General features: G+C 35.4%; 1 protein-coding gene across 1 annotated transcript; it reads left to right on the forward strand.

The window, feature by feature from the left end:
* Positions 1–8,307: 8,307 nt before the first annotated feature.
* Positions 8,308–10,160, forward strand: LOC133859286 (protein PSK SIMULATOR 1). Its single transcript, XM_062294628.1, has one exon. It carries the CDS (start codon positions 8,473–8,475, stop codon positions 9,829–9,831), a length of 1,359 nt encoding a protein of 452 aa, XP_062150612.1. The 5' UTR covers positions 8,308–8,472; the 3' UTR covers positions 9,832–10,160.
* The last annotated feature ends 4,551 nt before the right edge of the window (positions 10,161–14,711 follow it).

Raw genomic sequence — 14,711 nt, forward strand, 5'->3', positions numbered from 1 at the left:
AAATGATATGTGGATGTGGTTATTAACGGTAGCCACATACTCTAAAACTATCGATTTTTGCTAATCGCATCCACATGTGCGGATAACGGATATGTGCGGGTAACATATGTGGACAATTAATATCCGTTCGTATGTATACTCTAATTTAGAATCTTGGATATCATTTTCAGCTTAGGTCACGAAAAACACAAACCTTTCCCACCAAAGTACCTGTCACCCCAAAACAAGTTTTCTTCTCAGCCACCCAAGTCGAAATCTGGAGTGTTTGGCAACTGAGTGGAATAATTATTCCACTCGGGTTTTTTCTAAAACCCACCCACCCGCATAAAACTCGGATTTTGACCCGAATTTTGAGTCCACTCAAGGCTGTCTTTCAGATTAATGGTGGGACCCACGCGCAGGAAAAGTTGACTAAAAAATGCGTGGGTCCGACATTTAAATAATAAAATATTAATAATTTAAATAAAAAAAAAAGAAAAAAAAACTAAAAAAAAAAAAACAGAGGGGTGGCTGCCAGCTTGGGGGAGGCCGCGCGGCCACCCCCGACCCTTGGGGAAGGCCGCGCGGCCTCCCCCGAGTACTGGGGGTGGCCGCGCGGCCACCCCTTCCTTCATTTTTTTTTTTTTTTTTTAATTTTTAATTTTGATTTCAATTATTTTTTTTTAAAAAAAAATTATTTATTTTTTTAATTAAATAATCAATATATAATAAATTATTATTTCACACAACTTTTCAAAATACCAATCATTATACACAACTTTTTAAACTTCCAATCATTTCTTACCATTAAAATATAATATTTTTCAATCTCAAAATTCAACACCCAAACACAATTTTTTACCTCGATATTTGTAAATAGAAATAAAATTCAATTCTAATTCTAAAAATTCAATACCCAAACGAGCCATTAACTACTCTACACAGCAATAACTACTCTACAGAGCAATATTCTCGTTCCATCTTTCAGTCAAACAAAGCACTATGTCAGACATGTGGTAAATTAAACCACAATGCTCTTGACTGTTTTTATAGGATGGACTATAGCCATCAAGGCCGACATCATCCTATGCAACTCGCAACAATGGTTGCCCATACAAATTTAGCTCAACAGATGACATTCGATATGCAAACAACAGATCGATATAACCAACATATCACCAATGCATGAACTGCGGAATTCTGTCGGTGACTGATATATCGGTCCACGAGCATCAACCGATCAGTAAAAGAAATCGTTCTGTCGGGACCTGAACATAAACCATTTTTGAATTGATTTATTTTTTCTCTGTTCAAGCTCCCAACTTTTTACCATCTACCCGTGACCCGTCTCTTATGCATGTGTCTTATGGTCCTAAAGGCACCTACTTTACGAGCCTTGAGTACGTATGGGTTTTAAAAATACTAAATTTACCTGATCAAAACGCTTAAAGTTGCTAACTTTCCTATCCATTTCCATTATATTCGTAAACAACACTGACCCATAAAAAGGGTTGGGTGTGCATGATATTCTACTAACCTAGTTTAAACCATAAGTTATCTAGCCATAAATTTTCGTGTGGCTCAAAAATTTACAATCTTTCTCAATAAAATGCTCATTTTCTAGCTCGATCTATAGTACTTTTAACATACTAATTACCTTATTAGCGAAAAGTCAACTTAATAACATGAAATACATGTTAGGGTTTCAGATCTTATCCTTAGTGGCGTGGATTTTCCTCCCTTAACCTCAAAGCACCATAAAGAATTTATTTACTCACAAATATTATTTGTCGTGAATTTAATATTTTCCTTTAATTATTATTAATTACTATTCGTACGTGTTATTAGATTTTATTTATGAAGTACCACGTGTTTGTTTGAGGTATTACACTCAAGCCTATTATGGGGTGATCAATCGACCACTTCTTCTGGATTTTGTTTTGTAAATGATTTCTTTTTTCTTTTTTCTTTCTCTTTTTTTAATGCTTACATGGCATAATTCTGTCTGTTCACTTACAATGAACGGTCTGGATTAATATTGAAGGAATGACATGAAACCTTAATTAATCCCTATTTGCAACACAGAGCATATATGACCAAAACCACTTGCAATCTTTGGGGAGTAATTAATTTGATCATTTAATTTCACAATATTCACAATATATATGAAAGTAGATCGATCGGTTGTTATTGATAATAAACTCTTTGAATTAAGGGATCATTTGGATGTTCTTAAAGTTTAGAGGGAGATAACAAATGCCAATAGTTGATCATAAACATGCATGCCAGTACTGTTTCAGTAATGTGAACGCGTAAATTAATGCTTAATTAATTTAATTAAAGATAGTAGTTGATAAATTAACTGAAAATTGCAGCATGGGTGACGGTGTCACTGAGTCATGATCGAAGACAACCACTTTGACCTTAAAAGTGTGGTCCAAATTAAATAAATAATGTTTGCTAGTAACGTTAATTATGTATAAATAAGGTCACCACAAGCCTCCACATATAACCTTTGATTATGTCATGACTTTCGATCTCATGAACAGTGGCTCCATCATCATACTGATCACATTGAAGTGGAAGACTATGTTAGCAAGTAGCTAGTGGAATATTCATCACCCACTTACATGGATCGATGATGGCATCGATCAGCGGCCCCCATTAATATTATACGGGATATTTCATCTCACACTCAGCTGGTTCTGACCATGGAAATGGAAGCCCTGGCCGGCCGGCCTAGCTAGTTCATTATTTCTTCTCGAGTGAGTGGCCATCGTGGCAGCACGGGAGCTAGCCACCATGCATGCTATACCCATCCGATCCATGGAATCAGATCGATTAGCCCCGCATGATATGCACGATATATATATACTTGATTATAATGCACGTGCAACGTTTTTGGTCCATGTACCTTGTTCTCCCCATAATGTTCTTCCCGGCCACCATCATCAAATGCGTACTTGGTCTACATGCACCTACACCTCGTATTCAAAGTGTCATCAACATGCACCATATATTGATATATATATATACACACAACAGTACTTTTGAGTAATTTTATTGGTTTGTCTTTTTTATCTCACTGGCTACTATTGTGCAAGCGATCATCTATGTGCATGCATGAACAAGTAAGCGAACACGCCGAACAGAGGATCGAGGAAAAGGAAATAGTGTCTATCCTTAATCTTCCTCACCTTTTTTGCCTTTATATTTTCTTTTTCTTTTTCCTTTCTCATCGTGAGGAGAATCTGGCCATTTCTTTGTGTTGGCTCGATCCGTTTATTTCGGCGAAAAATATTTTTCTTATTTTTCAGTGTTTGGTACGATAAAATAATGAAAATATCAAGGTTAAACCAATCAAAAACATTTTTGATTAACTAGAAAACCTTCTTTAATTTCGGTAAAATTGTTTCCTTTATTTTTTTAAATCCTAAACTATTTTTCAGCTGCTGGAATCTATCGCGGCCACCAAAATCCGCCGCCGCCAATCGCTAGATTTTGCAATATTTAAGAATCCGCCACTGACCGCCAGCACTTGCCACCACCTATGGTTGCTGAAATCCATTGCAATGTTCATCGAAAGTCGCCGGCCATTTTTAGCCGTCGCAAATTTTCTATATGAGTACGCCGAAAATTATTTTCAAAAAAATCATTTTTTCTGATAAATGATTTAGTTCAAAATATTTTCTCACGAAAAATCTTTTATGTCGAAACAAACGGAGTAGTTTAAATACTACAAATAAAATTAGTAAAAGGAAAATGCAAATTTTTCTACCATATGGTCCATATCAACACATTAATGTGTGTGTTGTTTTTATTTTCCTAGTTGATGCTGTTGTTGAGTTGTTATGTCATGCATATTACGCAACTATATATATATATATATATATATATATATATATCTCCAATATAATTGACAATGGAACACACAATCGCTGTAATTAATTGTAAACCTTACGTTATATATATAAAACAATGGTTATAAAAATGCAGCACCTTAATTAGCATCATTCTAATTAAATAAATTTATTTTTTTTTAAAAAAAAATCATTAATTAAGCAGGCCGGAATCGAATTGTTGTAACAGTAGTGAAGGAAATCGGCAGACCATTTCAATTTTTGAAATGAAAAAAATATTGCCCACGTTCTTCATAGAGTTTGCGGATTATCGCGGTTCATTGGATTCGTACAAAAAAGCACGTCAAAATTACCATCTTCTTTAATCTTTTATCCAAATCACAATCTGCCGTCCTTTTCTTTACAGCTCCAATACGTTGGATATATGTTTGACTCAAATTAAGAACAATAGAACATTTAGAGTTACGAAATGAGCTAGTTAATTAAAAAAGAAATAAAAAAAAAAAAATATCCACGTCGCAGGATCTTCATTTTGATATCTAGCCATTCACTGCATGACAAATGTCTACATTTTGAGTCTCATGTCAACACAGTTTAGCATCAAGTGTTGGGAGGCTTCCTTTCCCAACAATTCTTGAACAGCTATCCCTCGAATGGAACATTTCTGTCGATCTTCTTGTTTAATTACTGCAAATCCCGGTGCCTCCGGGCCAACTTTAATCATCCACGAATTTTGTTTCAATTTTTTTTTTTTTTTTTTTTTTTGTCAAGTATATGAATTAAGTAGAATATTAGTCCTCGTTCTAATAACCATTACGCTTTCGAATCTACACGGTTGTCTACTCTATCTCATCATCTGCTCTTTTCGTAATTTGAAAATGTGACGTGATATTTAATTCTAATACCAAATGATCATATAAATTTTGAATTAAAACTTATCCTTAACAATCGATTTGAAATGAGAAGATGTCAAAGAATTTATATACCTATATATAATTAATATAAACTTGTACTTAAATCATATAAGACAATTAAAATCATAACAACTTGAATGAAGGTATTTCAAGATTCGATTTAATTAAGGACTTCCTCCTACATTGAAGTATGATGCTACTATATATTACCAAATATAATAACACGTACAACTAGGGGAGAAGAGAGAGAGAGAGAGAGAGAGATTTGCTTTTGAGTTTAGAGGCACTCTTATCAAGATATGGAAATGTAGGAAGGGCTGATGGCTGCCTATTCATATTCCGACAAGTAAACAAGGAAATCCCCCACTGCCCTTCGATTGGTAGGCAAAAAAAGGTAAGGCACAGTAAAAAAAGAAAGTGTACCTTTGGAGATCATCAAGTGAAGCCCTCTCTACCTTCACACTAATCATAGAAATGTCAAATTGTAAAATCTCTCTCTTTGACTAAATTTATCTATAAAATAAAAATCCACTAACCCAACAAACGCCCACTAACCATGTGGTGTGAATGAGTAAGATAGTGGATTTTTCTTTATTTTCCCACCACCAAAAAAAAAAATGCATTATCCTTCTATTCTAACATGCGTATTCTATATAGCATGTGCTTCGAATGTGAGATGGGACGCAACTTGTTAAGTATGTGGATTGAATGAGTTGTGATTTTGTAATCGCGTTACAAAAAGAGTAATTTATAAGCTTGATTAAAATGTCTTGCACGTATTATGTATATTCATAGTGTTAAGTCATTGAATATTGACAGATAAGTGAAGCTGTCAAAAAAAAAAAAAAAGTGCTATCATTTGGTTAGTATCGATAGAGTGAGTCGTCGTGGACGTTAACTGCATGCAAAATATTGTGGTGATATGTTACAATCTTAAGGATCCGTTTGGATTTGCGATTTAAAATAACGATTTTAAAATGTGCAATTTGAAAAATGTGATTTTTAAAAACGCAGTTAAGCGTTTGAAATAGCAGTTTAGCATTTAAAATTGCAAATTAGCCTTTAAAATTATGCGTTTTCAAAAAAGCACAATCTCACATGCGATTTGAAAAAGTAAATTTTCTGCGTTTTTAAATCGCAATTTTTAAAAACGCAGTTCTCAAACAATTTATGTTCTGCGATTTGGTTTAAAATCGCACTTATTGTATACGAAATCGCAATACCAAATTCACCCTAAGTGTCTCACATAATCACTTAAGTATAATCTTAATCATGTATATATATATAAGCTCTTGAACACTCTGCCTTTACGAACCGATTTTCAAGGGTGGGTTGTTCAACTTGGCAATTAACCCTATTAGGCTATAATTACATGGCCGAAAGATTTTTAGATAAACCTAAAACAGATGAATCATGATAATCAATGGAGCATGCTCCGTGTAATAAGAAATCAATTACAATTAAAGGCATTGAGTGGGATAGATGTTTAGATCGAAACAGATCAATTAAAAGATTGCCTTGCCAATTGTGCGGTCTAGATGCATTGACTGTGTACTTAATTAACATGGCATGTGAAGTGTGAACGTCGTTTACTGGAGGCTCCTGATTTGGTTTAATTACTTTTGTTGAACCTTTGATAGCATCTATGCCCCCTTTTGCATCCCCTACGACAGAAAACCTTTGAATCATCATTTTAGCTAGACAGGTGGCAATCTAAAATGTTGACAAATTACTGTTCCTTAAAATGCTTATATAATAATAAATATGCATAAATCAAAATATATTAAATCATGTATATATATATAGAACCAAAATGATACAAATCTATCATCTATTCATCTTTTACGTACCCATCTCATTTTCAAGTTTACTATTGAATTAAGTCTAAAATACTAACAAGTGTCTCTTTAATGTATTCCTAGAATACTTGTATATTGTATAACATAGAAGCTGCATAAATCAAAATATATTAAAAATCTAATTCAAATAGGAATTTTTTTTATTTTTATTTTTGGTATAGATCCTACAAATTTAAATAATTATGGGTACAATTCTCCTGTTTGTGACTTTACACTGTATAAAATTAAGTAGGTTTCACAAATTTCAATTCGATGACATCACACTTTTCAAATTTTATAGTAGTTAACAGTTGGTAATATTGTATTCTTCAGAAAATTATTACACTACAAATATTTTTTCTATATTTAATTCAACTTTGTAACTTTTCCCAGTTGAACTTAATTTGGTCATTGGATTGGTTTCCTGAAATTTTTCCACACGAAAAAAAATGTACATCAAATTTACTTGATCTCTATTTGCTTTACAAAATAAAAATAAAAAAAAAATTTCTCTATTTGCTTTACAAAATAAAAATAAAAAAAAAAATAAAAAGTTTATAAGTTTGGGACTAAAATAAAATTGTACCAAAAGATTTATTGATTCATGTTTTTTTCTGCCGTGATTATTCGTTCAAGCTTTTGTTGAATTAGAGGCTTTAGAATTGACAAATCATATCTTCGATCTTTTGAGATTTGTTGTAAGCCCTATATCAAATGCGTTAATTAATATTTTTTATTCATATATTTAAATTTGCTTTACTTGATCATGCTAATTACGAACATGTCTACTCTTTGGATATTCTAATTCCTCAAACTTAATTTTATTTTCTAATCCTTTCCTTTTAATTATTTTGTGTAAACCTTTTTTATCCTTCACATTTTTTAAGTGATCAGTATTTGAATTTGTTTATATATATATACTAAGATATATTACAAATATGCTAATATATTAAATATTAAATTATAATATAAATTACATTCATTTTCCATTCACTGCCCTTATTTACTAATATAATCTAATCAATCTTAAGGGTAAAATTATAAATTTATTGCCTAAATTCAATTTGCAAGGTTAAATCTTGACTAGCTAGGCTAGGGGATTTTTCAATGGGGTGCGTCCAATTATAAAGTGAACAAAGTTTCTGACATTGAGGTGATGTTTATTATCAACATCTAATTGGAGCTTACTATATTTTTTCTAAAATGGAGGCCAGCAATGCTACCAATAAGTGTAAGTTGACGCTGCCCTAAAGATATATTAGAGATTCAATGTTTTGTTTGCATAAATTGCACAAGTAACGCCAATTAGAGTTGTTAGTTCAAAGTTAATGGAAAAATAAAAATATCGATCCTTTTTATATAGAGAGAGATCAAAAGGGAAAATGCCAATGATGATGTGGCCCTCCTTCGTTTAGACAGAAACAGCATCTAAGAAAAAGTGTTTCCCTGCATCCAAACACCCCAGAAAAAGTTTCCATTGCTAAGCGAGATGATAAATTATAATAATTCATCAACAAAAAAAAAAAAAAACACATGACATACAGCTCTTTAGATTCTACGCGCTTCTCAAGCGTCTGAGTCTCAAACTCAAAAAGACAAAATTTCCTTCAATTACAATGTTTCTCACTCGCTCTCATTGCGCGTGGGTGGTATGCTCTTCTTTAACCCCTCTCTCTCTCTCTGAGGTTTCTCTTATTAGAATATGTGTAACGCTCTCAAACATCCCACGAGGCCACGAGCTTAACACCTGCGTCTTCAAGCTCCTCTTTCATCCTTATCTCTGCCACTCGCATTCTTCAATTATTTCTCTCTCTGATCAAACTTACCCACCAAATTCTTCCTCTTCTTGTTCTTCTTTCTTCTTATCAGAGATTTCTAAATATGGCTCTCGAAACTTTGCTAATTAAGGTAAAGACGGCGATATCCAGCAGTTTTGATGTGGTGCGACCGTCAGCACCGAAGCCAAAACTACTAAAGAAGACGAACGTCGGCGTTTTGGCGTTCGAGATCGCTGGCCTCATGTCGAAGCTCCTCCACCTGTGGCAAGCCCTGTCGGACAAGAACACAGCCCGCCTCCGCAACGAGTCAATCTCTCTGGAGGGAGTCCAGAAGATCGTCTCCAACGACGAAGCTTTCCTCCTCGGCCTTGCGTGCGCAGAGCTGGTGGAGAATCTCCGGCTCGTCGCGAAGTCGGTCTCTAGAATAACAAAGAAATGTGACGACCCGAATATCCGGCGCTTCGAACCGTTGTTCGACGAGTTCGCCAACTGGGGCCCGGACCCGCACGGCTGGGTTCTAAGCTTGAAAGAAATGGAAGCCAGAGTTAAGAAGATGGACAGATACGTCACCGTCACGGCCACGCTGTACAGAGAAATGGACGAGCTTTCTGTTATGGAAAGTGGATTAAGCAAATCGTTGAAGTGTAAGGAAAAGGAGTCAACGATTTGTGATCTCCAGCAGAAGATTTTCTGGCAAAGACAGGAGGTTAAGTATATGAAAGACAGATCGCTATGGAATCGAAGCTTTGATACTGTTGCCGCCATGCTTGTACGGTCTACTTTCACCGTCCTGGCAAGGATCAAACATGTTTTTGGTATAGGACAATTTCCACTTTCTCTGACTCGCAGCCTTTCAGCTTCGGCCGCCGTGCACCCATTAATGAAAAGCTCAAAGCCTGAGGAAAAGTCGAAAGATTTGGGTGATGGGTTTTTCGAGACTAACTCCAAGCTCCTAAAGCCGCCGGAAACGACGCTAAGCTCCGCAGCTTTAGCGCTACACTACGCGAATTTGATCGTAGTGATAGAGAAGATGATCAAGTCACCGCAATTGGTCGGCGTGGATGCGAGGGACGATCTTTACGCGATGTTGCCGATTAGCATACGATCCTTGCTGCGGGCAAGGTTGAAGGGATCCGTGGGATTCTCGGCGAGCGATCCAGCGCTTGCCGGAGAGTGGAGGGAGGCTTTGGGAAGGATCTTGGGCTGGTTGTCGCCGTTGGCACATAATATGATAAAATGGCAAAGTGAAAGGAGCTTTGAGCAGCAAAATTTGGTGCCCAAAACGAATGTTCTACTTCTACAGACGCTGTTTTTCGCCAACAAGGAGAAGACCGAGGCCGCCATTGCTGAGCTGTTAGTGGGTCTGAACTACATTTGGAGGTTTGAGAGGGAGATGACTGCTAAGGCCTTGTTTGAATCCGCCAACTTCAATGGGATCTTGAATGTGAAGAAGTCCAGCTAAGGAGATAATGCATGGCTTTTCTTTCTTTCTTTCTTTCTTTTTTTTTTTTTTGGGGGGGGGGGGTTCTAATTTTGTTAATTTCTGATATTCTATCCTGGTTGATTTTAGTTTAAACTGAGTTCCAGATCAATCTTTAAGGGTTTGTTTTGCTTGTAACCCTGATCTGCATGTATATGGTAATACAAATGTCTGTAAATGATTTTGAGTAATCCAAACAATGCGAGGGGCTTTAAATATACATTTCTCAGTCATGCATGTGAAATTATTGTTATTTATCATCATTTTTATTAAAATATGTTGGCACCATTAATGGATCCAGATTCAGTTCATTAATTGAATTAATTAGTTAAATCTAATTTATTGATTCCCCTCTAATTGCAAGTTCAGTTCTAATCAATAGGGAAGATGGATGGTGGGTCCTATTACCTGAGATTAGTGATTTTTCAATCGGATCTTATAACACTATTTTATGATGATGATATATAGGTATATATATGGACTATAACTATTTTAGATAATGCAACTGCCAAAGAGGAGACTAATTTGGCTACATATATATGTGATGAGTGCCATTTTTTCCCCTGATTTGTTCATTGATGGATGACCTCTTCCATTAAGGAGACATCTGATCAGTGTGGGGGTGTAAATTTGACAAAACAAGAATTTTTTTTTTTAATGCGTTTTTCGTTCTGTTGATATAGTGATTGCCCACCAATGGCTTGATCCAAGAGATTTTAAAAAGATAAATGCTAGAGTTCTTATTAGTGGCTCGTTGGGGACCAGTAAAGATCAACTCCGATGCTTAAGTCAGTGAGGGAGGACAGAAAAAAATGGCAAAGTATTGACTAAATTAAAGGGCAGAATGAGCATACATTGGTAGTGTGGGTCAACATGGTCCATAACAGTTAAATCATGTGAAGGAGAGATTTCGAATGGTTGTTTCAAGTGGAGGGGCGATACCGATCAGACGATATGGCGTGAAACCACGTAAGATAAATTTAAAAACCCTAGCAATCGAACAGCACAAACACCGGTCATTAAAGAATAAATTAATTTTGCAAAATGAATGAATGTGACTCTCAATGCTATTTTACATGCACGGAAAAAAAAAAATGATAATATGTTTGTATGACACGGCCATCTATGTTAAATACTTTGAAACTTATTGTGAAGAAAATTTGTCACATGTGCATACTAGATTAGACAGACTAACTCTACGGCCCCATTGTTGCGAGGAGTAAGTTTTACCCTGGATCCAAGGGCTTTTGCGACTGGCACAACCACCTAAAACATAGGGTCACCCCCTGTAGTATCATTAGTTGAGTGGATCACCCGAGGTCAGACTCGGTCGATCAACGAAGGGATGATCGGTTAATGCTGGGGCATCGAGGTTGTACCAGATGTCTTTTTGAATGCATAAACCCTACTATAAATGGGTTAAGAGTACAAATAGGTCATAGTGACGAGAGTTATAACTTATAGTACAATTAATTATTATGTATATTTGTTTTTCCATATTGATAAATATTGTTGCATGTGTGATTTTAATTCTATTTCAAAATGATTGGATTCATTGTATAATTGTGTTTCACGCATGATCTACTCATTAAATCGTGAATTTATCGAAATCTTTTCCCCATATAAAATAAATATGTTTGACAAAGAATGTTGCCTTAAGGCTAGTGCTGGAGGAACCAGAGTCACACGGAGCTACCTAAGAATATGTTGTAGGCCCTATTACCATTGAGTAATGATTAAAAAAAAAGAAAAAAGAAAAAAAAGAAGAACCTCACATTACATACCAATTATACAACCTCACCATTCTGCATGGTCTTCATCTATGATTCGATCCCCTCAGATATGGCAGAAACCTTGTCTTCCTTACTACAAGGTAAACTATGATACAGCTATAAGATCATCATTCTCTGCCCAAGCTGCTGTAGTCCGAAACTTCTCTGGATCTGTTATTGGTTGCAGCTCTATTATTAGCCCACCATGCTCTGCTCTTTATGGGGAGGCACGTGCGGCTCTTTTGGCTGCTCAATTAGCCATTTCTCTGAATATTACTTCCTTTATCTTGGAAGGGGACTCTCAAACTGTTTTTAGGGCTCTCCAAAATTTTACTGTTATACAGGATTGGCGCATTTCTTCTATGATCTCCCACATCCGAGCTACTATCCCATCTTCTACTAGCTGGTCAGCTAGTCTCATTAACCGAAGTGCAAACTTCTGTGCCCATTATGTGGCATCTTGAGCCGCAACCAGACTACACTCTGGCTGCATTCCCATCTCTTTACCTTTTGTAGTTGAACCTTCTCCCACCTGTTTTGGAAATGCTTCTCTTTCTTCCTTTTTAATTCCTTAAGTCTGTTTAGTTTCCTTTACCTAAAAAAAAAATAAAAAAATTATACAACCTCACTCACATGGAATGGGGCCCATTTGATGGTTGATCCCACTCCATGTGAAAGAACAGTGTGTAATTTGTTTGTAATACGTGTTTTTGTAACACTTCTCATTACCATTCAAGAACTCACCGAAGAATTTAGAATGTTATAACCGTGTATAATTTGGAATAGCGGGTTTATTTGATATGTGATAGTTATAACTATGTATTCTCCTGTATAATTTAGATTTGATTGTACCGAGGATTAATGAGGTGTAATAATTTCAATATATTTTGTGATGATGAATATTAGATACTTTTTTTGTAATAGTATTGGATGACAATAGTTCCAAAAAAAAAAAAAAAAAAAAAAACCTAAATTTAGCTGCATTAATCTCGATTAAGGTTTAAAGGTAGTACTCTAAGTTAATTATTGATCAATTAATTTGAGAAGAGTTACAGCATATGGTAATTGAGGGTACAGACTTTGTTGTTACCCAAGTCCAAAAGAGTCACAACTGACTAGGCCCAACTCCAGGTTCATTTCATACAAAGAGCAGTATAATTCTGGCTGATTTTGGCATATATCTCCTGAATATTTTTGCACAAAATAGTTCTAAAAAGCGAACAATTTGAACCATATATAATTAAGAATATTTTTGGATTCGGGTGTTGGCTTAATTAGTGAGACCCATCTTTGCATGCTCAACAACTTGGCCTCTGTTTGATTGATTAGTCTTATATATCCTAAGAATATAAAAGATGGCAGACCCCCTTGGCTTTTGCGATCCAATTATTATTATGCTAATATCTTTTTTGTTTTTTGTTTTTTTTTTTTTTTTTTAATTTTTTTTCTTCAGAAATACAGCTCATGAGATCATAAATCAGAGGTGCCTTATTCTTCTCGAAAATGTTCCCACCTTTTTCACTTTTATTTCCTTTCAGGGCCCTTATGGCCATCATTTTACAAACAGCCTATTCCTATAATTATCTAAAGCTAATAGAAGACATGAGAACATTGAGAAGTGATGACCCCCATAGGACTCTCTCTCTCTCTCTGTCTGCGTCTGTCTGTCTTTCATTTTATTTTTTGGTTGGAGATAATAATTAAAAAAAAAAAAAATTGATATTATATCTTTGGGTATTCTCACAGCTCATAAGATCAGCAATTGGTCAAGATCTGAATTTAGGGAGAAGAGAGATTAGCAACTAGAGATTCACAAATCTTCAACGAAGCCCATTGAGTTGAGATTGTGGTGTACAAAAACAAAGGCCCATAAAATTGGCTTGCCTTGAATCTACTTTATTTATACGAGAAAGATGTATCTTTGGGCATTGTCACAGTTAACCACTGAGCCTAATGCTACACCACAAACGATATCTTCCTGGAAACGTTGAAAAAAAAGAGAAAAAAAAAGGTAGGGTTGGACAGAATGTTCGATTGCCGTTTATGGATCACCCACTAACTTTCAGTTGTCGGTTGTTGATAGTCGAAATAAAAAAAACTGTTTCAACGTTGGTTCGGTTCGGCTCGATAGGCGATAAAATTTTTATTTCGTCGGTTAACTGAACCGAACCGACTTTGACCTTTAGTAGTTTCTTGCATCGCTTGTTGAGCCCAAAAATATGTTTGATAAACACTTGTTCAGTCCAAAAAAACAACCATTTGGACCCAAAAACAACTATTTTATCCCATTAAAATAGGTTTGGCCCAATATAAAAAGCCCACGACTAACGGACTTCACCGAATTAACCGAAATAGTCGAAATTTATTATTGTCAATATGAATGAAATCAGTTAATTAACCGACTTTTTTGATTTGGTGGGCGACAATATCCATACCGTCACGGAATTAACCGGTACATAGTCATAAAATTTTATTTTATTTTTAAAAAAAGTAAAACCATAATACCGCTGGCAATTATGGAATTTAGTTTTTTAACATTTAATACAGAAGCTAATGAAAAAACATTCAATCAGCACATGAACAAATTTGCACCTACCCCAATATACTTGAACAACAAGTCATTGCACTAGTAAAAATGTAAAATCTGGGTCAAGCTCCAGGCGAGCTTGGTTGATCAAACCTATCACAGGACTAAGAGTAAGAGATTAAGGAGACACTCGGAAAGCACCATAAATAAGAGAATAATAGACAAAGAAACCTATTTGCAGACTAATAAACAACTGAAAATTCGTTCAGAAGGTGCTCAACTTCAATCAGCCTCAAGAAAAATGCCAAAAGGACATCTAATATGTTTAAATTGATAAAAGAAAGAAGATCTTTGTCAATCTCCTCTGTTTGGCTTATGGATGTGCTCTGTTTTCTGATTCTCCAGTCTACGGTGGCGATGTTTGGTACCCACAACAACCAGCTCCAAAGAACCATCCATGTCGCTGCATGCCAAGCCATGCAATAGTACCACGTCAGTTTGGAGAACTCCTTTTGGTAGCCTATCATTTCTCCCCGACGACGAACAAACCAGTGCAAAAGGAA

The sequence above is a fragment of the Alnus glutinosa genome, chromosome 2, assembly GCF_958979055.1.
Source record: "Alnus glutinosa chromosome 2, dhAlnGlut1.1, whole genome shotgun sequence".
NCBI lineage: Eukaryota > Viridiplantae > Streptophyta > Magnoliopsida > Fagales > Betulaceae > Alnus > Alnus glutinosa.